This window comes from Pituophis catenifer, unplaced genomic scaffold (assembly GCF_029215685.1).
Source record: "Pituophis catenifer annectens isolate HBS135680 unplaced genomic scaffold, rPitCat1.0.hap2 SCAF_1, whole genome shotgun sequence".
Taxonomy (NCBI): Eukaryota; Metazoa; Chordata; class Lepidosauria; order Squamata; family Colubridae; genus Pituophis; species Pituophis catenifer.
The window spans coordinates 292756708-292784490 of NW_027256881.1; the positions used below are offsets into that span (position 1 = coordinate 292756708).

At 41.2% G+C, this 27783-nt stretch overlaps 1 protein-coding gene across 6 annotated transcripts in view; it reads right to left on the bottom strand.

Moving 5' to 3' along the window:
* HECTD1 (HECT domain E3 ubiquitin protein ligase 1) overlaps positions 1-23960 on the bottom strand; it is a 76651-nt gene extending 52691 nt beyond the window's left edge. For all 6 annotated transcript variants that reach the window (XM_070940342.1, XM_070940316.1, XM_070940324.1 and 3 more), the window contains exons 1-4: positions 23848-23960; positions 19775-20035; positions 3059-3293; positions 655-882 (exon numbers count right to left, since the gene is read on the bottom strand). In XM_070940342.1, coding sequence (XP_070796443.1) covers positions 655-882; positions 3059-3293; positions 19775-19914 — 603 coding nt within the window. In that variant the 5' untranslated portion in view covers positions 19915-20035; positions 23848-23960. The remainder of the gene's footprint in view (positions 1-654; positions 883-3058; positions 3294-19774; positions 20036-23847) is intronic.
* Positions 23961-27783: the final 3823 nt, after the last annotated feature.

Sequence of the window (27783 nt, forward strand, 5' to 3'; positions counted from 1 at the left end):
GAGAATGATACCTTAATTCTTTCTAGCTCGGAATTATTGTGGGGTTAATATGTGGAGATGAAAAAACCATGTACACTGCTTTCAACGAAAGTACAGTAATATATGTTATAAATATTATCTTAATAAATATTCAGTAATGCTTCCAATAGGGGACGCGGTGGCTCAGTGGCTAAGTCACTGAGCTTGTGGATCAGAAGGTCGGCAGTTCAGCAGTTCGAATCCCTAGTGCTGTGTAACAGAGTGAGCTCCCGTTACTTGTCCCAGCTTCTGCCAACCTAGCAGTTCGAAAGCACATAAAAAATGCAAGTAGAAAAATAAGGACCACTTTGGTCGGAAGGTAACAGCGCTCTGTGCGCCTTCAGCGTTTAGTCATGCTGGCCACATGACCACGGAGACGTCTTCAGACAGTGCTGGCTCCTCGGCTTAGAAATGGAGATGAGCACCGCCCTAGAACTGGAAACGACTAGCACACATGTGTGGGGGAACCTTTACCTTTACCTAATGCTTCCAAGTTAATAAGTTAATTTACACCTGGTTAAAAGAGAAATATGATACAATTATTCAACTTTTTGTAATTCTTTTACTGATTTCCAAGCATGTAGCAAGATGCACATAATTATGGAATTACATAGGTCATCAAGATTAACTATTTACCTGATGGTCTTCATGTTTTAATAGACTTGAGAGCGATTCAACACAGATCTCTAAAGAAGAATCCTGTGGTTCCATTTTTCCACAAAGTCTGGATACCACAGCCATAGCAGAATGTAAAGTATCTTTATGAACAAGATGCCCACTATCACGAATAAATGTCAGCACACAGTTCAACCCTCCAGCTTCAAACACAGCACCAGATTCACGGGTACAGATAAGTTCCAACACCTAAATGCAAATGGAATTTGGCATCAACTCATGGCAAAAATATCCCATGCTCCTAAAGTTCTCTTATCTTACTGAATCAATATTTTTTAAATGAACAGGTCTTTATCAATCAACAGCTTTCTTTATGTTGAAAGAACAAGTCATGCTATTAAACAGCACAGCAACCAAAATTACTTGTGTTCATATGGAAAAGATGGGAAAAGAAATGACAATAAGGCTCTAAACAGAAAACATCAGCACATTATAGAAATGTCATAATAAAATAGAGAAAATAATACATTAACTAACTAGAGGAAAGGATACTTATTTATAACAATATAAAAAAGCAACTTCCAAAAACAAACCTCCATAAATCCATGTCAGAAAATTGTTCAGGTTTTATGATAGAGTATGTGTGAGTAATAGGAGGAAATCCAGAAACAACTACTATATTACTATTTGTTTGGATCAATGCAAATTGTTTTTTCTGGAACTTAATTCACATCAGAGTATAGATTTTAATATAAATTGATATGAACAAGTGTTTAAAAGCTTTCTAGATTTGTAATACGTATTTAAACTATTCAGTTTTTCAATTAAATATCTGAAGATCAAGCTATGTAGTTTCTTATATAAGACAGTCAATGACAGTTGTGAACAGGAAACAAGAAGGTAACAATATTTCTATATGCCAATCTGATTAAAATGTTCTCAGGTATTGTCAACCCTACAAAAAGCAAAACATCTTGGCACTTTTTCCCCTTTGGAAAGAAGCCATTTGTTTTAGCAGTTAGGGAAGAATATAGGCAGGATTGGGGAAGGGGGTACAGGAGGTCAGAAGAATGACAGGTAGACTGAAAAGGACTAGACAAGGTTGGGGTAACTTTTCCTTCTGATAGAGAAAAATAAAAATAAAGTGTTAAGCCAGGGGAAAAGTGATAGAAAAAAAATACAGTGGAAAACAGACAAGAAGTGCAAGGTTGAATAAGCAGGGATTTTACACTCCTAAAATCTGTAACCTTCCCAGATAGCTTCCAACAAGCAAAGTCTACGAGGGAAGCCAGATTCTGTTAATGACCACATAATTCACTTAACTGCAGTGATTCACTTAACAGCTGTGGCAAAAAAGTCATAAAATGGGGCAAAACTCACTTAACAACTGCCTTGCTTAGCAATGGAAATTTTGGACTCAATTGTGGTCATAAATCAAGGACTACATGTAAGGTATCAGGCAGGACTGAAGTCCAAACAATAACAAAGACTTATATAGAAAAGCAAAGAATATATTTGGAGTAATGAATCAAAGAATGCCTTTTTCTATTTATTTATTCATTCATTCATTCAATTTTCATAGCCACCTATCGCATCAATAATTCTGTGCAGCTTACAATTCCAACGCTATAAAAACAATTAAAACAATAAAAAAACATTTTTTAAACAAAAGCATCCAAAATAAATATACGCAGCAGCCAAGACAGATAGCCAATTTAACAATAAAGCCAAGAGATTGATGTCTTAACACATTCAGCCCCCACCCCCACAGGAACACAGCCAAGTTCTTAAAGCTTTATGAAAAGTCAACAGGGTTGGGGTCATTTTAATATCTGAGCAGTGATATTCCATAGAGTAGGATCTACTGCAGAAAGGGGCCATCTTTCCCCCTGACAAGATCTGAAGCATTTTCTCAAAATCTGCATTTAATGCTGGCAAAATACAATATTGTTTTCTATCGTGATTTGAAAATACTTTAGTTGAAATTAGGCAATGCCTTCATGCAAAGCTGATTAATTAATGTTCTTGATATGTAATTTTGATGCCAAAAACTTGGAGATCTTTACTTTCTGTAGTATAATTGGAATGAACAACAATGCCATATAATTATATAATCCAAACAGAATAAACAATACTATGTATGTGTACATCTGTATGTGCATATCATATGGGTATTCTGCACACGCAGGAGTTTTCAATACTATATTATGTGTGTTTTCTCTATACTGATGCATAAATCTATACAGGAGCATAGTTTGTACACAAAGGCTTTAATTGCAGGCTGTGATGAGTATATGCTTTTGCAAATGCTGTATCTATTTAGCCAAACTCTCAATTTAAAGCAACTAAATTCTTGTCTACATACATATTACTGAAAACATGCTTTATAACTTTTCTTGGTGACAAATGAAAAATACAAACCTACCTTTACACATTGCTCGGCTAAGTCTCTACTAGTTCTGTTGTTAAGTTCCACAACTACTAAACGATTACAAAGTGCTTTGATAGCACCATCTACTCCCACGATCCGTCGAGTGCATTCTGCTGATACATCCAAATAATAAGTTATGGCACGAGCTGTTACCTCCAATACATTGTCAGGAGCACTTTCATCAAGAAAAATTTTACATAGTGCTGGCAAAAAAGTACGAGGGGGGCATCTGAAAGAAGAAAAATACAATCTATCAATGGCAAATTCATTCTCCATTGTTCAAATTTATCCTACCGGTATTTACAAGACTAATATTGAGACTAAATGAGTACAATTAATATCTGCATGTTCTTTTCTAGCTGACATTTTAATTTTAAAATTAATTTAAACTGTAGACTTTTCTGAGAAAGCTTTATTTTGAAGGTTAAAATATAAAATATTTTAACAAAATAATATAGGGCAACACAATATATATATATATTCAAATTTCTATTATGCTGATGAGACACTTTCCCAATGATCCATCTACTTTCTCTAAATCAAATTAGTACAATTTCTATTAGACAGTTACATCATTCTTTGTGTATTATAATGATTTATTAAATCTATATATTGCCTGACTCCTAAATATTTTGAATCGTTTGTACGAGGGCTAATCTCCAAAAGCATGGGCGAAACATAAGACTAAATGCAGTGTTATATATTTTTAAAGATGAACTGATATCACAAATCTTTACAATATTTTGGTTGTATGGGTTGCAAGAGGATAACTTGCTATTAAACCTGCATTCGTTTGCATTCCTATGCAAAGAGAAAAGCAAAACAACAACAACAACAACAACAACAACAAAACCCTATTCTGGATATTCATTAAGTGCTTTGGAAAGCAATATGTGTCAGAAAGGATTGTGGCACATAGAGGATCACAAAAATTGAGAAGCCTTAACCATAAGTGGAAATATTTTTCAGTTGCACAAATAATTTTAAGCCAATATTTATAATTGCAGATATAAAGCTATAGTTCTTAGTTTTTCCAAACCATAATATAGTTTACAGTTGTGTTCTACACAACAGATACCCACAAGACAAAATAATAGACACCTGCAAATTAATATCTCACTGTGAATTTAATAGTTTAACTTCTTCAAATGACTTGCCTTGAAGAAAAAAATAATAATTCTACATCAGTATCATACAGCAGAAATTATTGGATAGTATACCAGAAAGCAGTAAGGCAGATGTTCCAAATCTCTGTGGATCTGGGAATAATACACAGAGAAATAGGCCACACAGAATTTAATCTCCCAATAGGAGTTCTTTTCATTGGCAAGAAAACAAATTTGGAAACAATCTTTATCTAAAATGTATACTATACAGTAATGAACTCAAGATGAAATTGCTGGATACTACTATACTATGTTCTGCAAATAAAAAAAAAAAAGATAGAAAGGACTTCTGTTTAAAACCCTGGAGAACTGAAACATTCACTATAAACAGTATTGAGACAATATTAATCTGACTCTATAAAAATATTTGTATGCATTTGTTATATCAATTTATGTAGCCTATATTGGGAGGTGAAGATAAAGTTTACAACTAAACAAAAACTTATTTTCCTAGTTTCCTTTTTATATGAAATAGAACCTTGTTCTATTACATACATGTAATTCCAACATGCTTCTCTGCTATTCTTTTTATTCACTATATAATAATATTAGCTGAATACTCATACTCCACTACGAAACTATGTGATCAGGCTTGATAAATTGACACAGCTTGAAAATTAATGAGTAGTTATGATCAGCCTCTCCTCTCCCCTTCTCTCCCTCAGCCTTGCCCCACAGAAGCCTATCCTATCCTATCCCCTTCTATCCCTCAGCCTTGTCCCATAGAAGCCTCCCCTATCCTGTTCCCCTCTCTCCCTCAGCCATGCCCCACAGAAGGCTCCCCTATCCTATCCTCTGCTTGCTGCTATGAAAGTAAAACTGAAACTCCTCTCCTCTGCTTGTGTTTCGCATTTGGAACAGATTTCTTTTCAGGTGGGGAAGGGGAGTAGAACTCCTTAGCATCATAGCGTGTTAATAATAATATAGGAAATACTAATGCTCTGATGGTCATTGTGAAAAAGCCTTTCTTAGTGAGCACTTAGAAGCCAAGAGGAACATACGTGGCGAATTTCAAGTTTGTAGGCTTTACGGTTATGGAGATTTTGTGATGATGCATGAGTGGTATTTCGCTTTTATATATATAGAAGATGTCTTCCAATTGTGACTTATTCAAATGAACTGTTTATTTGGCTACTTTAACAAAGACTGGCTTTTTTCCCCACTCGAAAGCCTTCTTTTTAAAGGGAATGTTTCTTAAAACCTAAATTGTTTTATTTAAGGAGACAAATGCTTTAAATTTAGCAACAACATTGGAGCAAAATAGGCAGATTGTATTGTAACAATTTCATATACAATTTCAAATACTTATATAACTCAAAAACGGAAAGAAAATAAGGAAAACTTCATTTGAGAAAGATGAAATTATCCAACAAAACATATTACTATTGTAAAAGCTGTTTTGCACAATGCAGCTGCCATGGCTTTCCCACATAACAGATGAAATCCAATAATAGGATTCTGCTGACACAGAATTCTCTATATTCATACAATTAAGCAGTAATAAGTTCCTGTTCTTCCAGATCTATTATGAAGGAGCTACCAAATTCAGAATAAATAACTTTGCAGGTGGCAACAGAAAGCTCCCTATGCAACATTGAAAAAGTTTCTCAATTCCAGATCAGAAAAATAAACAAAACAAGATAAAAGAGTACTTAATAACCTATAAAGCACTAAATCATGTGGAAAGAAGATAATTCCCTAGTATTATGTTAAAAGGCAGTATTATCCAGTAAAACTGATTTATGACAGAATTAAGGACAGTACTTATTCATTCTGTGCAGTGGAAATCATTGTCGTAAGTTAGAGTGGCGACAGACCAGTTTAGATTTCAGTAAGATATCTAACAATTACTTGCCACATGTTAACTAAATGATATCTCTGATCATGTGGGCAGGGTCCTCTATGGAGTCATCTGCAGACTGGATCCTTGCCATCCTGGATTTTCTGATTAGTGACACATGGGATGAGAGTTGGATTGGAAGATGATCAATACTTTTGAGGGAAAATATAGTGCCAGCTGCCTTGTAGATAGATACCAGTGATTCTTCCTTGCTTAAAGATAATATTTTACAATCTAACAGTGTGAGATAATTGTATTTGCTCTCCATCCTTTCCTTTCAAGGGAAAGTTTTGCAAAAAAAAAGTAGTTGGACTATAGTATAGCTACGAAAGTTCCTGGAGGACTCTGGATACTTTACAGTTGAGGTTCAAAGTTGAAGAGCAAAAACATATGATCATTCTTGTAGATCCTATCCAATAGCATCTGGATGGAGGAAACTGCCTCTCTTGGTTGATCCCCAAATTATGTACCCTTCTGGGTTGCCTACAAAGAGTTAAGAGTTGGAAATATTTGTGCAATGGTTTTAATTCCTTACCAAGTGGTAGTTCTAATCACTATTAGTGTGGAAGAACTGTTTGCCCCTGTTCATTCCAGCATGGAATTCTCATCCCCTCCCCCATGTACTGTATTTTTTGGACTATAAGACACACATTAGCTTTAGAGGAGGAAAACAAGGGAAAAAAATCTGCCTCTGCTGCCTGTTTGCCATGGTGGAGGCCCATTTGTCACCATGGTGCATTCACTGCCACCCGTTCGCTGCCAATTGCCACAAACGGGCTGTGCCAGCGGCAATAAGCAGTAATGGCGATCCCCGCCATGGTGCCTAGAAAAGCTGATTGGCGCCGCACCAATCCCCTTTCTGCCACCACAATATCCGCTGTATAAGACACACAGACATTTCCATCCATTTTGGGGGGGGGGAGAGAAGTCCATCTTATAGTCTGAAAAATATGGTAATTGGACATCTATAGAAAGTTCCTACCTACCAGCTGATACCACAATCAGTATGGGAGAGGTATCAACAAGGAATATTAAAATATTATTTTCTACCTTTATATTCTACCTATATTGCACAAGATGCAGTGTTCTCGTCTGCTGGTTATCCTATAAGGATCTGGATGGATTCCAAAGCTGAATCCCAACTACAACTTGTCCAGAAACCCATAGAGTTTCTGATTCCCTTATTCAATCTAGAGCAAGATGGGTTAACATTCCCCCTAAAGAAATGGGTATATAAATTGTAGGTTCTCCTGAACTCAGAACTACTGCACAACAGGTAGAGTCAGTGACAAGGTGGTTTTTGACCAACAGGGGCTGGTATATGAGTTGTGACTTTCTTAAGAGTTAGAGAATATAGTGCCAATTACATCACTTTTTTAAACTTCCAGGTTAGTCTACTACAATAATCACTACAATACGCTTTATTTAGGACTATTTATAGCATTACAGGTGGTCCTCGACTTACAACCACAATTGAGGCAGGAATATTGCTGAGCAATGTAGTTATAAAGCACAATGGCAGATATCTTGCTTAGTGATACTGGCAGTCCCAGTTGCTGACGTAACTTCAGATGCAAGTTTAAGCAGGAAGCGGACGTTGTCTTACCTGAACGTCCCTTCTCGGCGTGCTGCTGGAGAATCCAAATGTTGGGTTGTTCCTCAGCTTGATTGCCAGACTGGGTGAATGTTTCCTTAAGAAATGTCCTTGGCCACTCCTCTTTTGCTCGGCTGAGCTCCAGTTTATTCACGAAGACAAATAGAGGACGGTGCTGCCAAAACAAACAAAGAAGAGAAACAAACCACCCGGCACCACAGAGCACAGTCGAAGGGGTGGGTTGGATTCTCCAGCAGCGCGCCGAGAAGCGATGTTCAGGTAAGACAACAGCTTGGAGAATCCAAATGTTGGGATATACCCAAGCTAGTCAGATGACGGGAGGGCGGCTGCGTCATCCCGGGTGGGGAAAGCCAGAACCAACTGCAGCACACGCCGACCAAAGGATGCCTCAGCTGAGGCAAAGGAGTCTATTTTGTAGTGTCTAACAAAAGGTGTCAAAGAAGTCCACGTTGCAGCCCTACAGATGTCTATGATGGATGCCTGGGTAGCCCAAGCAGCCGAAGTGGCTGCACTTCGGGTGGAATGTGGTAAGATTCTCCCCGGCAGAGGTTTCTTCTGGGTGCGATACGCCGTCGCGATGCAGGCGTTAATCCAACGACCAATCGTGGATGATGAGACCTTCTTGCCCAACGTAGATGGATTGAAGGACAGAAATAAGGCTTCAGACCTATGGAAGGATGATGTCCGCTTAATATACCGACGCAGGGCCCTCCTAACGTCCAAGGTATGCCATTGTTGTTCGAGATGGTGGCTAGGGTCCAGACAAAAGTCAGGTAGAATCAGTTCCTGGGTCCGGTGGTATGGAGAGTATATCTTGGGCAGAAAGGAGGGATCCGTCCAGAGCACTACCTTGTTAAGGTGAAAGATGCAAAGGTCGGCCTGCACTGACAACGCTGCTAGTTCAGAGACCCTTCTTGCCGAGGTAATCGCGACAAGAAAGGCGACTTTGAGTGTCAGAAACCGAAGGGAAATCGACGCCAGAGGTTCAAATGGAGGCGACATTAGAGTGTTAAGGACCAATGCAAGGTCCCACGTTGGATACCGGTGGATAGTAGCAGGCCGGAGATTGGATGCCCCTCTCAAGAAGGTCCATATACGGGGATGATGAGTCAAAGGTCGATCGTTGACCACAGTCAAGACAGTGCTTAAGGCTGCCACTTGATGCCTCAGAGTGTTAGGAGCAAGTCCCCGGTCCAAGCCGTCCTGCAAAAATACAAGAACATCAGAGGCAGATGCAGTCGTAGGGTCCCGATGAGTCTTGGAACACCAGGAACAAAACGAGCGCCAGGTGGCGTCATAGATACGATTTGTGGAAAGGCGTCTGGCGGATTGCATAGTGTGGATCACGCCTGCCGGGATGTTGTCCTTCCTTAGACGAATCCTCTCAAACGCCAGACAGTCAACTGCAACCATTGCGGGTCTGGGTGCAGTATGACCCCCTGGCTGAGAGATATCTTGTCGTTGGGGATGTGCCAGGGGCGCTCCACCGACAGGTTCAAGAGGTCTGCGTACCAGGGCCGACGTGGCCAATTGGGAGCGACTAGGATGAGATCCGCCTTCTCTGCCAACATCTTGTGAATCACTTGTGGGATGAGCGGCAGAGGGGGAAAAGCGTAGAGTAGCCCTGGGGGCCACACGCTTCAAAGTGCATCGCAACCTTCTGCTCCGGGACAGGGGAATCGAGAAAAGAAGCGGGGCAGCTGAGCATTCAGTGGGTGAGCAAAGAGGTCGACAGTTGGGAGACCGAACCTCCTCGACAGGTCCCGGAACAATGACAGATGGAGGCACCACTCCGCTTGATCTATTTGGGTCCGGCTGAGCCAGTCTGCCTGGATGGTATCTGTGCCGGATATGTGCTCCGCCGTCAGTGACAGAACATGCTTCTCCGCCCAATTCAGCATCCTCATCACCTCGTCCAGCAGGAGCTTGGAACGAGTTCCGCCTTCCCTGTTCACGTGGGCTTTCGTTGTTGTATTGTCCATAAGGACCAGCACGTGACGCCCCATCACGGAGGATTGGAAATGGCGCAGGGCAAGGTGGACTGCCCGCAGCTCTAACCAGTTTATGTCGTGTTGTAAGTCCCGCATGGACCAGCGGCCCTGAGCGACTGACGACCGCAGATGCGTGCCCCAGCCGAACTTGCTCGCATCCGTCGTGATGGTAATCCGGATGGGTTCCTGGAAATAACAGCCGTTCCGTATGGCGGGGAGATCCACCACCTCAGAGACAAGCGGACCACCGCCGGGAGGACAACCTTGGTGTTCGAGCTTGCCCGGCGAGACCTCTGATAAGGCAGAAGGTACCACTGAAGTGGTCGACTGTGGAGACGGGCCCACGGGACTATTGCAATGCAAGATATTAGTTTGCCGAGCAACTGGGACAATGTGATCAGGGGAATGGCTCTGAGCGATAATACCTGAGTCACCGAAGATCTTATGCTTCGAATCCTGTCGGGAGACAGGAACACATGGCCGCTGACTGAGTCTATGACAGCTCCAAGGTGGAGAATGCGAGTGGTGGGCAGGAGCTGACTCTTGTCTAGGTTCAGGGAAAACCTGTGCTGTCGCAAGAGACGAGACACTGTCCTTAGATCGACCACAGCTTGATCCCGTGTGGCAGACAGAATGATGATGTCGTCCAGATAGCACATAACTCTGATTGAGATCTGCCGTAGGGAGGCAGCCACTGTTGCTAGCAGCTTTGTAAAGGTCTGAGGGACGGATAAGAGGCCAAACGGCATGGCCCGATATGTGTCGGTTTGAGTAGGCAAACCGAAGGAAGCGTCAATGGGAAGGACAAATCGGGATATGCAGATAAGCCTCCTTGAGGTCGATTAACGTGATAAAATCCCCCCGTCGGATGCCCTGCAGAATTGACTTGAGCAACTGCATTTTGAAGTGGTGATACCTGACGAATTTGTTCAGGTCCTTTAGGTCTAAGATCCCCCTCCAGCCCCCGGAAGACTTTGGCACGAGAAAAAGGCACGAGTAGAACCCGGATCCCCGTTGTTCCACCGGTACAGGTTCAATAGCGCAGATGTCGAGCAGATGTTGAACCTCTGTGTCCATCAATTCTCTCTTCTCAGGATTGCCTGATACCGGGCAGGGAATGAAGCAGTTTGGAGGGCTGGAGAGGAAGTCCAAGGTGGGGCCGAACCTCACTGTTTGGAGGACCCAGGCATCTGTCGTGGAAGAAACCCACTGGGGCAAGAAGTGTAGGAGACGATCACCAATGGGTAGATCTGCGTGGTAGTCACTTGCCCCTTCTGAATGATCGGCTGGCGGCTCCACGGAACTGTCGCCTGGCATTGGGCTGACCTCTGCCCCGATCCCGGTAGGCAGGCCTGTCAGAGGACCGATCGACGCCCTGGGAGTATTGCTAGGAAAATAGGACCCGCTGGGTCCAGACTCAGTCCAAAAGGGCTGTCTCTGGTTATAAGGAGCAAATCTCCTGTCGTCTGAAGGAGGATGGCATAATTTTACGTTTATCCTTATCCTCCACTTGTATAGGGTCCAAAGCCTCTCCAAAGAGAAAGGAACCCTTGTAGGGAGCAGATGCAAGTTTCCACTTTGATTTGAGATCGGCCCTCCAATGATGGAGTCAAAGGAGGCGCTGAGAAGTGACGGTAGAAACAAGGGCTCTTGAAGCAAACTTGGCCGCATTCAAGGATGCGTCTGCCGAATATTCAGTGGCTGCCACTATTTTATTAATGTCCTGGTGGAGCCTGCTGTCATCAGGTGGTAAGGGCTCCTGCAGTTGGCGCAACCAAATAAGTAATGCGCAAGCAAAGAAGGACGTAGATGTTGCCGCCCTGATGGCCCAGGCTGCCGCCTGATGTGTCTTACGGAAAGACAGTTCAGCCTTCCTGTCCTCGGTCCTGAGACCGTCAAGCACATCATTAGAAATGACGGAAGAAGACGTCAATTGAGCCACCGGGGCATCTACAGAAGGCAGCTGGATCAGATTTTGTAAAGAAGGGTCCGAACAATACAATTTTTTATCTAATCCATTTGGGGCCGAGATGTAAGCCGGTTGGGACCATGCTTTTTGGACCACGTCCATGAACAGTTCAGGACACGGAATAAAGTCCTGTTCTGGCTTGTGCAGCTGAAACAAGTCATCATGGGGATGAGGATCTGCCTGTTGAGATGGCTGTGTGCTCGACAGTCCCATATCTGTGGTAAGCTTAGCCTTGTGGAGCAAGGATTTGAACATAGAAAGGGCGGAAGAGGCCCGTGAAGGAAGGTCTCTCAGGAGCAAGGTCCTCGTCCTCAGACAACTCTATCTCTTCGAGTTCCTCCTCATCCCAGATGGAATCGTCAGCAAGAAGAGATTCTGCTTGATATGAATAGCCATGACACGGATCGCCATACGCCTGAGACAATGGTGGATGCAAAGCTGGCATGGAAAGACCTTGGAGTCCCTGGTGAGGAGCTGAAGTCAAGATCCTAGAGATTGTCTGAGACACTAGGTCCTGGATATCTCGAGAGAGCGCTGGTTGAAGGCCTTCAGCTGGACGGAGACCAGCGGCGGTCGGGGTGAAAGTAGCCTCCGGAACGGAACGACCCCGATGATGAGTAGCATGAGCACTGGGCTCTGAGGAAGCAGGTGGAAAAGCGGACTTCAGTTGGACATTGGGTGGCAGCAGGAGGGTCCTGAGACGCTGGAGAAGGCTTGTCAGGAGACATCTGGTGGTTAGAAGACTGGGCCGTCTGCTGAGCAAGAAGATATTGTTTCTCAAAGGCTTTGCGTCTTTTCTCCTCAGCCTTGTCAGCTGCTGCCATGCGCGTGGTAGGATGAGGACTGGCAGAACGTGCCCAAACAGCTCGATGTTTGGAGGCCTTGGCAGGAGCCTTGGAGCATTTCTTGGCCTCAGGTGGACTATAGGATTATTCAAGGTCGGAGGACAGATCTGACTCCGCCATCTGGACAAGTTAATCAGAGGTAAGTTGATGAAATTGAATAGTAATAATTAATTGATTAATATTTTTAATTTTAATTTTTTTAAAAAAAAAAATTCAGGAGACAGTCACGACTAAAGGAGGCAGGAAACCAATAGGGCCTGTCAGTCAGATGAGCCTTTGAAGGCAAGTAAGGCAAGTATAACAAACAGCAAACGATGAAAGAGAAACAGTGGCAAAATAGGTGTCAGAACACCCTAACAAGCCGCTTCGCAAAGGCTCCTCACCAACACATCAATCCCAGGTAAGTAAATGACCGGCGATGTCCAAATGCGCTCCCTGCTGCCGCGATCAACCCTTGGGTTAAAAGAAAATGGCGCGCGGCTCGTATTTTGCCACCCAGCGCCCTTGCAGTGTGAGGGAGCCAAAGGAAAAGTCGCACCTGGCGATAACCGCTCAATCGGCGCAGCGAAACTTGTAATGTAGGAGTTTGCCTTGAATAATAGGCAGGGACCCCTGGCCGCCGAAAAGGACCGTAGGAGCGGTGCGGATGGCGGAGGAGGTTCTGCCGGCGATCCGGAGACCAACGCACCCGCCGGCGGCAAATGCAATCACTCAGAGATGCCTCAAAAGGTATTGCTCTGAGGAAACTGTCAATTAATAAGTGACGGCGGGGAGCCCACCTGGAAGCCCAGGACCAACTCACCCACCGCCAGCAGTTCAAGTAATAAACAAGTCGTCCAACGAACAGCTGATTTCACTTGAAAAAACAATATGTACACCACTCGAAGAAAATTTGAGGGAAAAAAAAAAACAGTAGAGATTGCTTGGAAAATCCAAATAAGGGCAAATTCTTCAGCCAGGAATGCCAGAGCCAAGGAAAAGACCAGTCTCTCGCTCGACTGAGTGAATAAACTGGAGCTCAGCCGAGCGAAGGAGGAGTGGCCAAGGACATTTCTTAAAGAAACATTCACCCAGTCTGGCAATCAAGCTGAGGAACAACCCAACATTTGAATTCTCCAAGCAGCAAGCTGGAGAACAGAGGAGGTCCCTGGTAAAGAGAGTGGGAGTGCTGCAAGGAGTTGGCAGTGGGAGGGGTGGTGTACGTGAGGTGAAAGTTGAAGCAATGCTGCAGTGTGGTGTGAGCTCAGGAAGATGGAGGTAAGAGAACGCGGGTACATGTGTGCAAGTGGCAGAAGCCAGGAAAAGAATGTGGCATTTCTTGGCATATTGTGGCTATGGTGCTGCAAGAAGCCCCGAGTTGCAGCTACCCTGGGAAGCCCAGGACAGCCCAATAGCCCAGGACAGCCCAGCCCAACAGCATTGAACAAAAGGGTTTCTGCCTCAGAACCACAGCACACCAAGAAGCTTCTTTCTGCCATGCTGCTGGGCCAGGCTAGGCTTCTTACTGTGAAGGGCTTCACATTGCGGTTCAGGGATTCTTTCAGATTCAGAACTACGATGTGCCAAGAACCCCTTTGCACCATGCTGTTGGGGCCAGACTGGGGCTGAGCTTCACACTGCAAGAACCCCTGAGTTTAAGCATGGAGGCCTCAAATCGAACCCCAGCCCAGGGGCTTCTTCCTGCCCCAGGAAACCACAGTTGCCTCAGCCTAGGCCCAACCACCCCACCTGATCTTCACCACCTTCTTCCTCACAATGCTTACAAGGCATGCCTGACCCTTTGCACAGCAGCTGGTGGCGATGTGAGGCCATCTTAAGCCCCTAGCATCACATTAAACCGAAAGATGAGAAGCAATAAATACAATAAATAAATAAACAAACCTTCCCCAAGAAATTTTGTGTGACCTGGGGGATAAAGCCTTGTGAAGCTAGCAGCTATTTGTGAAAGACCAGGACAGGCATCCTTGGTCAGCTGTGGGAGAAGGAAAATAGTGAAGGTTGGCTGGGATGGCAGGAACCACAGTGCGCAGGGGGTCAAAAGAGCATAGATGGGGGAGATAGGCAAATGAGGAGTATTGAAGCACCCCTGCAGTTATAAATGGAGGCAAGCTGCCAAGATCTTAATTTTGTTCATGTAATCAGGGGGAGCTGCCACAATTGTAATTTTTGGATAGGTTCATTCAGAGTCACCATAATGTTAAATGGTCACTGAATGAATGGTTGTAAGTCAAGGAATACCTGTGCTTGAAAACGTTTAACTGGTGCCAATGTGATGCCTCGCTTGCTGATAGATAAAAGCTACTGCTGCAGTGCATGGGGTATAAACTTCATTAAATAAATGTTTACAGAAATTTAATTGTTCTCTTTTAGCTCTCTAAACAAACATATTACTAAATTTGAAATTTTAAAACATGCAATATCCTTTCAAAATAATTATTTGACTTATATGTTCCTCCATTTCCAACTTTTCCTTTTTGCCCCTATTGAAGCATTGTGTGGGGAAGCTAAACCAATCAACAATCTCTTCTACACTGTGTACTTTAATTTGAAAATACGTAGCCCACTCTTAGCATTCAATGAATGCAGGTTCATGGTCTGAACATTGACTTCCCTTTTTCTCCTACATTTTAAATTTACAGTACTACCTTAACAACTTTAAAGAACTCAAAAACTTACCCTGTTTCCCCCCAAATAAGACATCCCCTGATAATAAGACCAATCGGGCTTTTGAGCGCATGGCAATAAGGCCAAGCACTTATTTCAGGGTTCAAAAAAAATATAAGACAGGGCCTTATTTTTGGGAAAACACCGGTACACATTATTGGATACCTGAAGCAGATGCCACAAAATATTCATTGGTTATCTCTCATCGTGGAAAAAAAGGATGTTCCACACATATGCTGTTGTCCTACATAACAATGTTACATGATTATTAAATGCTTTTGAATGGCCTACAGCCGTGATGGCGAACCTATGGCACGCGTGCCACAGGTGGCACGCGGAGCCATATTAGTGGGCATGCCAGCTCAGCTCTGGGGTGCATGCGCACACTGGCCAGCTGATTTTCGGGCCTTCTGGGCCCACCAGAAGTAGGGAAACAGGCTGTTTCCTGTCTCTGGAGGGCCTGGGGGGGTGGGGAAGGCCCGTTTTTCTTTCTTACCTGGTTCCAAATCCTCTCTATTTATCTGGGAAGGGCGAAAACAGCCTTTCCCACTCCCTTGGAGGCCCTATGGAGGCTGAAAGGGCCCATTTCCTGACTCCCGGTGGGACAGGAAGTTACATTTTTTGCTGCCCCAGCCTCCAGAGACTCCTAGAGAGGCTCCTAGAGAGGCTCCTAGAGACTCCTAGAGAGGTTCTGGAGACTGGGGACAGCAAAAAATGTCACTTCCTCTCCCACCGGGAGTCGGGAAATGGGCCCTTTCAGCCTCCATAGGGCCTCCAAGGGAGTGGGAAAGGCTGTTTTCGCCCTTCCCAGAGAGGATCTGGAACCAGGTAAGAAAGAAAAACGGGCCTACCAGACCATCATGTGCCAGGAGCGGGGGGGGAGGGGTTGCGCGCGCATGCACATGGGCACGTGCGCACACGTCCCTCCCCCATCCCGCCTCTCCTGGCACGCGATGGCAAAAAGGTTAGCCATCACTGGCCTACAGTATATCCAACCTGTATGGATTTTCTATAAATCAGTTTTGTTCATTGGAATATTTCCTTCTACTAAAAAGCGTTCCCAACTCTATTGTCCAAAGCACTTACTACCACCCCAGTGATAAAAAAAAATAATTAGGGATAAAAAGAGCCAGTAATAATAACATGGATAATTTTTTTTTTTTTAAAAAAAAGAAGCAATTACTTTTTAGCCTAATAATTATAACTGGGTCACATTATAGCTAAAATATTCAAATGATACTATGAGAGAAATCTATAATGACAATGAATCAGTCTCTCTGAATCACTGCTGAAAGATGACTAACACTAATTTTAACAGGTCAGAATTACTCAAATGAACTTCAGCATTATTATGAAAGTCAGCAGTTCTACGAAACAGTAATTTATAAATCAAACAACATGGATTCAGGCAAATTTCCAACTGAATTTCAGAATATAATATATATTTTTGTTTAGTTTGTGGTATTTCTGTCAACATAGTTTTAACAACAAAGATATTAAATAAAATGTCATTTTATATTTAAAAAACACCAAAGCAACCCCTTTGCAGTAGGTTTTTGCCCTTACATTAAGTGAAAACTATCACTGATATACTAGTTTTTGTTATTTACTGTTGATTTATATTCTACACAAACACACAAATGCACACTATTTTGCCTTGGTTTCTACTTTGAATTTCTATATGGGAGTTTATCAGCCACTACCAGTCTATATTAGACTCTATTCACACAATATTTGAGCTCCAATAAAAAAAAATAGCTACAAAACTCAGCTAATTATGTTACTTTCTTTCAACTATCTATTGTTTCCATTGATTTTGATGTATCTGGCTGTTTAATAAATAAATAAAATGTAATATTGAGGCCAGAAATTAAATAAAATATTGTAAAATACTGTAAAATATATTTTAAAAAGACAAGGAATTCATGTTGAACTTTTCCTTTGGTCACTTCCTAAAATCTTTTTTCACAAAATTTACTTCCTATTAGATGCAGTTAATAAAAATAGGAACTATCATCACTAAAAAAAACCTCCTAACAATGATGCTGAAATACAAATACATTTTACTACCTGCAAAATTTAAAAAGTTCTTATTCTCAAGCAGAAAGTATATGTTAAATCTTCAAGATCTTCTTAATGAATCAGCAGTTTCAATAATTGTAAGTAAGCGGCATAAAAATTAAGATGGTTAAATTTCGAGACGTAGTAGATATGATTTAAAACATACTGCAGAGGTCTGCCCACAATAACTCATCATTTCCAAGTTGAGCAACTAAACCATAATTCTGTTAACTATGCCATTTGACAATTCCTTAACCAAGAAGCAGCTGTGATATCAGCATGTAAAATTCTTCTAAATTAATATTACCTGTAACAGCAACTTTAAGAAACCAAGATTTTAAGCATTTGAGAGCAGGGTAGATGGCAGTAAAAACAGACTGAAAGCAAAAATATTTTTTATCATTTGATTTTTATCCTCCCACGATGTCTGGAATGGAATTCACTTTTTCCTCCTCTATTGGTTCATATATAGTACAGAAAAGCTGTACAACAAGATTATTTTTTGCTATATCTGATGTGAACACATACTAGCAAAGCAAACTCTCCAGAATAAAAGGATTCCCAATGATTTCATTTGAAGTCCTATTACACACTGGTACTTCCCAATAAGTAAATTACTTTGTCTCCAGCTGAAATATATAGTTGCTCAACAGAGACCTTGCTATGCTGGGCAGCATATAACAAGAAAAAAAAACATAATATAAAGCAATGTATATTATTAAAACTTAATAAAATGATAAAATGGCTATAAGAAGTGAAATCTTTACTAATTCAATTGGGGGCTCTACTCATTCTGACCCCAAAACATATAGTCTTTAGTTTCTTTCTAAAGGACTGCAGGGTCGGGGCCAAATGACATGAGAAGATCATTCTAAAGGGCTGGGCATACTAGCAAGAAGCCACACCTCATGGGTCCCTTATGATCACATTCCAGAGTCTTAAAGGCAGGTGTCCTTGGAAGGAGATGATCCCACAAATAACCTAGTTCTATGTCATGTAAGGCTCAATCAGCCCAACACCTTGAATTGCCCCCAGAAACCTATGGTGATCCTGTGCAGTTTGTGGAGTAGAGGTATTACATGAGCATAAACAAGAACACCCATAACATCGTCCGCCATTGCATTATGTGTCACATGAACTTTCTAATTGGTGTTCAGAATGGCCCCATCTAGTGTGTTGCAATACTCTATTGAGAGCCAATCAAGGTATGAGTGATCATGATCAGGGCCTCATGAAGAGGTGCATAATATGAAACAAAGCAATTTCTTTCCCCAGACACAACTGTCACCTGCCCTAGAAATAGGAGATTTGAATCAAAGAGGGCCCCCAAACTGTACACTAAATCCAAAGACGACTGGGCACCCTGTCCCAAATTCAAGGAAGAAATCTCTTAAGTTTTATTTGATTCTAGGGTCCAATGACCCAAAACTACTGCCACTGTGCTATCAGCATACTGATGATACTACACCCTATGTTAATGATGATGCCCATTGAATTTGAGGAGGGGGGAGCAGTGAGGCACTTTGTCAAGCACAGTTCTTGGACTAGATTGCTGTCACCTAACGGTGACTGGAACTTCCAGAGGAAGGAAAAAACAGTGCCTACAACACCTTAAACTGATGCCTCCACTCATAAAACTATCTGAACAGTGTCATAGACAGCTGAGAGATCAAGAAAAGCTAGGTTAGAACCACTTATCTCCATGATGTGTTTGCCAGAGTTCATTGACAAAAGCAACCAAAGCTATCTCAATTTTATATCCTGGTCTGAAACCTGACTGATGGAGTTTCACATAGTCTGCTTCCACCAGGAGGAAACTACAGATTATCTGTTTTCTCAATAACCTTCCTCAGAAAGAAATTTTGGGAAGGAATTGTCTGGATCTATGGCCTCTTGTGATATTTTCACAAAGAGGAAGTAGATTACCACCTCTTTCAGAGCCAGTGGGACCATCCCATCTCTCAAAGAAGCATTTACCATTGCACGGCTCCACTTACATACCTTCTTCCAGGATGCATTAACCAACCAGAAAGAGCATGGATCTAAAACACAAGTGGTTACATCCACAGCAACAAGAACCTTAGCTACTTTCTCAAGACTAACAGCTTCAAACACCTCCCAGATAATATCACAAGATAATGCCTTAGACAATTTCATCAGACAAGCCCAACTCAGAATGAGGGATTAGGTCAATCTGAACTGGGCCACTAGCCAACATCTGGAAGATACAATAAGAACATAGAAATAAGCACACTTCATCACTCTTATCATCAAAAGGCAGGTCCTAATATGGGCATTTATCTGTTCTTTTTGAACCTCTATTATCTTTGATATGAGCACAAGCTACTTTATAATGAAAACAGCACATTATAGCTGGTCTTACTGATATTTCCTAACACCACTGCTTTCAAAGGATTGTCAACATTAATACAGAGATTTCTGTATCAGTACAATCTGAAGAATGTTTGTCACACATTCCCAGTAACATTTCAGCACAATAAAAATCAAACTGAGTATCTGACATAAACAAGCGTAAAACCAAAACAAAACTTTACTTACGTTTCAAAGCACCGATCCACATTGTCTGACATCAGCAGTAGCATACATAACTGCTCCAGTGCTATTAGCTGCATGTCTCTTTCATCACCCTGACCCATCTGCAGCCATTCAAGCAATGTATCTGGGTCCACATCTGCCATGATTTTAAAGTAGTCTGTTCTTAAATTAAAAAGAAACCAATTTTTTTTTAAATCCAGTCAAATAGCTCTGGCCTAATTAATCTTCTACTCTGAAGAAATCCAATGGCTTTGCAATCTTCACCTAAAAAAAAAAAAAAAAAAAAGATTTGTAGTTATTTTCTCTGTTAGTGCTCCTTAATTTTATCACAATAAGTATGTGTGATACTTGTATGATATATTCTGCACTCCAATAAACTAACTCTACAATGCTTCAGAAAGGAAAAGGTGCATTTGAAATATTATAAATGAACAGTATTTGAGCAGCAAAGGCTCTGCTAACATTTATATATTTTTAGAAATATTCATTAGGAATGTAAGAAGCTGAGAGTCTGGTACTATATTTTGGTCTAGCTATTATGCTAATGGTACCTACAAATTTCAAAATGGGAGCCAGATAGCTGAAAAAGTGTTACTGTTATAATACAAAATTCTAAAATTGTGACAGAAGAGCAGCATCAAATTTAGCTATTTCAGATATCTAGAACAATACCAGCAATATATATTGAAATATTACAATAGTGTATTAAATCTTTGGTATTTATACCATTATTATTCTATTATAGGTTATTGATGGAGGAAAAAAAATAGTAAATAGCATTTCAAGGGTTAAAAAACATCATCTTAAAATATATTGGAGTTTGCTTAACAGCAGGAGTGACTTGTGAACCTACAAATAAAATACATTATAATTTTTCCCAATCAGGTGTTCTGTTGTTTTGATATTTTTTTTAATTTTGATTTATATTAATTTATATTAATTTCATGATATAATTTTAAATTTTTTTCTATATTACCTTGAGGTCTTTTTGAAATTATATAGTTTAAAAATGAAAAAATAAGATAATGCACACTTCAATTTTAATTCCAATTTTCCTTAGAATAGTTTTATATCATGAAATCTAATACATTCTGTGCTTTGAGGGAAGGGAGTTGGTTCTTTTCATGCTGTTACTAAGTTGCCTTTCAACATCACTAACAGAACCCAAATACACCCAAGTCTTTTGCCCAATAACAGGTTGCTTTATGCCACGAACTGCAGTGTTTCTTTGCCACAGTTGTAGTGTCTGTAACACTTTATAAAGTTAACTTCTTGGTTATTTTTTGTAATCAGAATTCAGTTTCTAGAATAAAAGCTGTGATGTAATCTTTCCAAGTTTTATTTCAATAAATGCTTTAAGGTTCAGTCTGTGTTATCTTAATTAGGATCATGTTAAAAATATATATAATTAAATATCAGTGGGACTTAAACATGTTGTAGCAGTAAAGTCGGGAAGTTTATTGAATTCAAGAGGGCTTATTTCTAAATATATATATAGGATTGTGCAGCATGTGGTGAATAAAGCTATTTTGGCTTCTAAGAGTATAAATATCTAGATATAAACAAGTGACGCTTAGAAAAAGTTTCAATTATATTTGTACAGTTAGTCCTTGATTTACAACAGTTCATTTAGTGACTGTTCAAAGTTACAACGGCACTGAAAAAAGTGACTTATGACCGTTTTTCACAGTTACGACCTTTGCAGCATCCCCAGCAGCAAAATTCAGATGCTTGGCAACTGGTTCATAATTATGTCTGTGACTGTGTCCCAAGGTCATGTGATCACTTGTGACCTTCTGACAAGAAAAGTCAATTGGGAAGCCAAATTCACTTAACAACCAAGTTACTAACTTATCAACTTCAGTAATTCATTTAACAACTAAGGCAAAAAAGTGGTAAAATGGGGCAAAACTCACTTAACAAATGTTTCACTTAACAGAAATTTTGGGCTCAATTGTGATTGTAAGTCGAGGACTACCTGTACACTTATTGTTTGTATGAAGTATGACTAACAAAACTAAATCTAACACATACATTAATAGGAAAAATTGATACTAATAGTACACAATTTCTGTTGAGGAAAGTACAGGTAGTCCTCAACTTACAACAGTTCATTTAGTGACCATTCAAAAGTTACAACAGCACTGAAAAGTGACTTGTGACCATTTTTCACACTTATGACAGTAGCAGCATCCCTGTGGTCATGTGATTTACATCTGTATGCTTAACAGATGGTTTATATTTATGACAGTTGCAGTGTCCCAGGGTCATGTGATCTTTTGCAACCTTCTGACAAGCAAAGTAAAATGAAGATGTCAGATTCACTTACCAACCATGTTACCAATTTAACAAGTGCAGCGATTCACTTAACAAACATGGTAAGAAAAGTCATAAAAGGGGGCAAAACTCACTTAACAAATTTCCCACTTAACATACATTTTGGGCTCAATCGTGGTCATAAATTGAGGACTATCTGTATATACTTTTTGAGATGACCGACTTCCCAATACACCTGCATCTCAATGCAAAAATCGAGAAATAAACTTCACAAACTCACTGGATGGAAGAATGGGCAACGATAGTATGGTAAGCCATATGCTTTACATACAGATAGTCCTCGACTTAACAACAGTTTGTTTAATGACCAAAGTTACATCATCACTGAAAAAGTGACTTATGACCATTTTTCACACTTACAACCTTCACAGCATCCCCATGGGCACATGATCAAAATCCAGATGCTTGGCAACGGGCCTGGTGGCTCAGCAGACTAAAAGCACTGTGATTAACACCAGCTGTCTGCAATTACTGTAAGTTTGAATCTCACCAGGCTCAAGGTTGACTCAGCCTTCCATCCTTTCTAAGGTAGGTAAAATGAGGACCCAGTTTGTGGGAGCAATAAGCTGACTTTGTATAAATATACAAAAGTATGAAGGCTATTGCTTAACGCATTGTAAGCCGCCCTGAGTCTCCGGAGAAGGGCAGCATATAAATCAATTTTTTTTTAAAAAAAAAAACTGACTCATATATGACGGTTGCAGTGTCCCAGGATCATGTGATCACCTTTAACAACCTTCTGACATGCAAAGTAAAACAGGGAAGCCAGATTCACTTACCAACTCGGGGGTTACCAATTTAACAAGTGCGGGGATTCACCTCACAAACGTGGCAAGCAAGAAAAGGCGTAAAATGGGGGCACACAACTCACGTAAGCAACAAAAATGTTAGGCTCCATTGTGGGTCGTTAAGTCGAGGACTACCTGTAAGTACCGAAGCGGTTAGGTTCGACCTCTAGCTTAATAAGGAAAAAAAAAAAAGGAAAAGAAAACCCAAGTCTGAAAATAACCCCAAAATTTCCCAAAGACACCATTGCCGGAGGATAACTACATGCACTGACTGATGACTTCACACACCCAGGAGGAAGTTTTTCATACGTTCACAGAACCCATTTATACAAACCTTCTTACAACAAGAGTGTGGCGGTCCAACAAATACATAGGCTAACCTATAGATATTTGTTTGCCCCCCCCGCCCCCCCCCCCGCCCATATATAAAAGAAGACGAGCCGGAAGCAGCGTCCGGGACCCCTCTCCAGGTCTTAAGGGGAAACTGTTTCTCACCCCTTAAAGTCCCAAAGCAGAGGGCCGAGAAGCCCCTGTGACTCTTCCCCACCGACCCGAGAAAGCCCGGACAAGAGCAGGCCCAACAACCCCCTTTCTTTAGGGACAGGACCTCCTCGTTCTGGGCCCAGCAAGTCAACTCGGTCCCTTCCCTTCCCTTCCGTAAAGACCAAGCTCAGTTTTTTTTCCGGGCCTACCAACCACCGCCTATAGCTGAGGCTCTGCGGAATCCCTACTACAACCATCTCCCTCATCGAGCCACGCCGTCCCACAAAAACCCAAATTCTTCCCCCCCCCCCCCCCCCGGAGCTCCCTTACACCGTCACGCCGCGGCACTCGCGTTCTCCGCCAGCCGCAAGGCCTCGCAGGGCATCGCGGCCAGGTGGTTCAGGAAACACCGCCGTCAGGCCGTCAGCGCGGGGCTCCTCTCTTCCGCCGACCCAGAGACTCGCTCACCTCGGCGCCCGGGTTTCCCCCGCGGCCGTCGTCGTCGTCGCCGTCGTCGTCTCCTCCTCAGTTTTCGGAGGCCTTTCCTCAGTCGGCCGCCAGACAGCGTCGCACCCCGTCCATCTTGATCCTCCCGGCAGAAGCTGAGGGGGTGGGGGGGGGGAGGATTAAGACGGAGCGCCACACACAGACACACTCACACTCACACGAGAGGAGGAGGAGGAGGAGTCCGTCGGGCTCCACAGTCAGGCCGAAGCGGACTCCGGAGCCGAACGACACAACGCGGCCGGAGGAGGCGCTGCGAGAACGCCGTTCCGGCCTTTTTTCTCCTTCCCTTCTCGCGTCACGAGTGATTCCGGGCTTCCTCTTTCTGCCCATTATAACTCGAAGCCGGAGGTTACGTGACCTCACTCGGTCCTCGGATGGGGCGAACCTTTTTCCCGGTTCGCTGGTTTTGGCGTTGGTTCTTTGAGGAAGAATAGAGATGTCATTCGAACTCACCACCCACCTAGGCGATCTTTAAAAAAAAAAAAATCTTTTTTAAAAATAAATAAATACATTGGGCTGTGCTCTGTCTGGGGGACTTTCATCAATGGAAGCTTTCAAGAAGAGAACTGGACTGCCATCTGTCAGAAATGGTGTGTGTGTGGGGGGGTCTCCTACTTGAGGTGGGGGTGGACTAGATGACTAACAAGGTCCCTTCCAACTCTTGTTATTCTTAGGTTTGAGAACGAACAATGGAGCTTTCATTACAACTTTGTAGGGGACAGGTATTGAAAGGGTTGGTTAAAATACATATTTACTGACGTTGGTTTACTGCCTATCGGGGTTAGCCTTCTCACAGGTGTCTGAAGGATTCTCAGTTATCCATGGATGGATCAAGAGACCTTCAGGGGTGTTTTCCCATCAGAACTTGGAATAGCGATAGTAATTCCTACCAAACATATTGGAGCAAGTTGTGGAAATGTGTATCTTGTACGCCCCAGGTTTTATAGAGCTTAGATGTCTATATTTTGAATATGGGACAGGTTTTTAATAGGATGTATGATCTTCATTTAGTGCTTTAATGCATAATCAGCAGAAAGTTACTTGATGTCACCACAGTCTTAGTACTGAAATGAAGTAAGCCTATTGCAACTTTTGAGTGATTGGTTTTTTGTGCTTCCATATAGTAACTAGCTTTTCTGCACAATTGGAGCTATCATAGCCCTTTTAATTCCAGTTAAGAGACAGTCACTTACTAATATGTATATACAATATGCCTCCTTTCCAAAGAAATTGTTGCAATTTCTAGACATTGGATTTTGCAATTATAACTTTATTTGGTATGAAGAATTTATATTATGCTTTCGGCCCTCATTTTTTTGTTAAACACCCCCCCCCACTTCTATGTTCCTAATGGTGGGACCTTCATGTTGAAATTCTGAACATGTATTATGTGAAAAATAGGTAAAATAAAATTAGTGAGACATTCTCTGCAAGTACTATGTTTAGGGCATAGTGGAACAGTCATATTCCACTATGGGATTTATCTCAGCTGTAAAGAACTAAGAACTAAAGCTGTAAAGAACTAAAAATATAGAGCTCTTATATAAAGCTCAATATTGTAAGTAGCTTTTATAATAAAACTATAATATATAGTTCTCTGATGTGTCATTAAGTATGAACTATTTACTCATTCTATATGTAATTCTCTGCAATTTTGCCATGAGTTAAAAGTTGAGAATCAATATCTCCATGTTTTGACAACCATAGTTATCCCATAATTAGTGGAGCTGAGTGACATTTTGGTAAATGCATTTCTTAGTCACAAAGAACTAATGACAATTATTTTAAAATTATAGTATATTTAAACATTATGGGTGGTTACTTGGGAGATCTTTTTGTTGGGCCCTAGAAAATTGGATGTATACAGAAGACATAAATATGATCTTCACACAAAGATAGCCCGTCACACGTCATTGACTGGAAGACACTAGAAAGACACTAGGGAAAGTTACTCTGGCTTCATGTGATGTAATACTGTATTAATGTAAATTTACAATAATTATATACTATCTTTTAATCATATTTTAATCATTGAATGGAAATTTGCAGTCAGATAATAAAAGTTCTTATTATTTAGAGCAGGGGTGTCAAACTTGTGACCCGCGGGCCAGATGCGTCATGCGCTGGCCTTTCCCACCCCTAGTTTAGTGAAGGGAAAAATTGTGATATGTCATGTGGCAACAACGTGACGCCACGAGTTTGACACCTCTGATTTAGAGAATTCTAATATGATCATTGTCATATTTCTAACACTCTTCAGGCTTTGTCAGCTAATGGTTAAAAAGGCAAAGTATTGCTTGTTACTTCATGGTACAAGCAAATATTACACATACATTGTTTGTTGCATATTCTTCAGAATCAATTTTCTCTGTTTTACACAAACTTTTCAACTTATAATAAACTAAAATAAGTGGCTCTCTGGGCAAAGAGCTCCTCTAGGTGAGCTCAAATGCTCTTTTTAACCCACACATTATAGTCTGTAAATTCAATCTGTTTTTCATGTTTGATATTTTTTGCTCTGAAACTTAAGTTTTATTAGAGTCCTGTGCTTCTAATAAAGACAAATATTGGTTTAGTTACTCCATCTCCAATTAGTAAACCTTTCTTTCCAATTTTTATTATTACAACTAAGGATGGTGATTCCTCTGACTTCTAATTACAGTTTGCTTTAGGTAAACCTCTGAGCTATATGTCCACAGATGGAGCTAATTTGTAAGACTTGTATATTAGTGTTACAATGCTTGAAGAAGATACTTTGAGAGTATTTTATATTGTCAATCAAGGGATATTGATTTGAACAATTTGTATTAAGGAACTATAAAACAGCTAGTTGAATCAAAAAGATTTTTTAGATTGTTGATTTTAAGGAGTAAGAATGCTCACTGAAGCATTTAAACATCTTGCCTGAATCCAGCACCAGTATTTTACATATTTATAGGGCAGAGTTTCCCAACCTTTCCAGCTTTGCAGACCAGCTTGGGGGTGGAGGGGAATGTTCTGCATGAGTGGTGGGCAAGCATACATGCGCAGCTCCATTTGTGTAAGAAGTGGGCATGCATAACCTCTGCTCATGCAAATGGAGCACGTGCACTCACACTTGCCTGCTGCTCAAGCAAGTTGCAGACGCACACACCTGCCACTTCTGTGGTCCAGTTCTGAAGGGCTCAGGGCCCAGTAGTGGGCTGCAGGGATTGGGGACCCCTGTTATAGAGGACAAATCTGGAAAGTATTGATATTAAGGCCAGATTCACATACCACACAAAACTGGATTGTGGATTTGTGCGCAAACCCAATCAATTATAACTGATTCAATAGCTGAGTTTAAATTTAGAATCTAGATATTCATGGCTGTTATTTATTGATGAAATTACTTCTGGGCAGTGTTGTGCGAGGCAATGAATTTGTCTTGATGTCTTGAATCATTTGTGATTTAAATATATTAATGTGATACATAAAGTAGATTTATGTTTGTTTTGTAATCTTCCTGACCCTCTAGTCTAAAAAAAAAATTATCATTCAATTAAGATAGGCTTTTTCCAATTTATAAAAATAGTGTTTGGTTATAATAGATGAAAGTATAAAATTAGGGGTTTGAAAAGGCTTTTTTTTGGTGCCTTCAAGTCAGTCTTGGCAACTGTTTCCGATTTTCTTGGCAAGGTTTTGGATGAGTGGCTTATTCCTAGGACAGCTAGGGAATGAGTGGCCTAAAATCAATCAGTTGGTTTTGTGCCTAAGGCAGACATAGAACTCACAGTCTCCTGGTTTCTAGCTTAGTGCCTTAATCACTACATCTAGTTTTATTGCAAAACAATTTTACTTTGAATATGTACCACTTTAGAGTATCAAAATCCAAGTATGATTCTGAATGATTCCTTTATTTTAATTATATGGAATGAC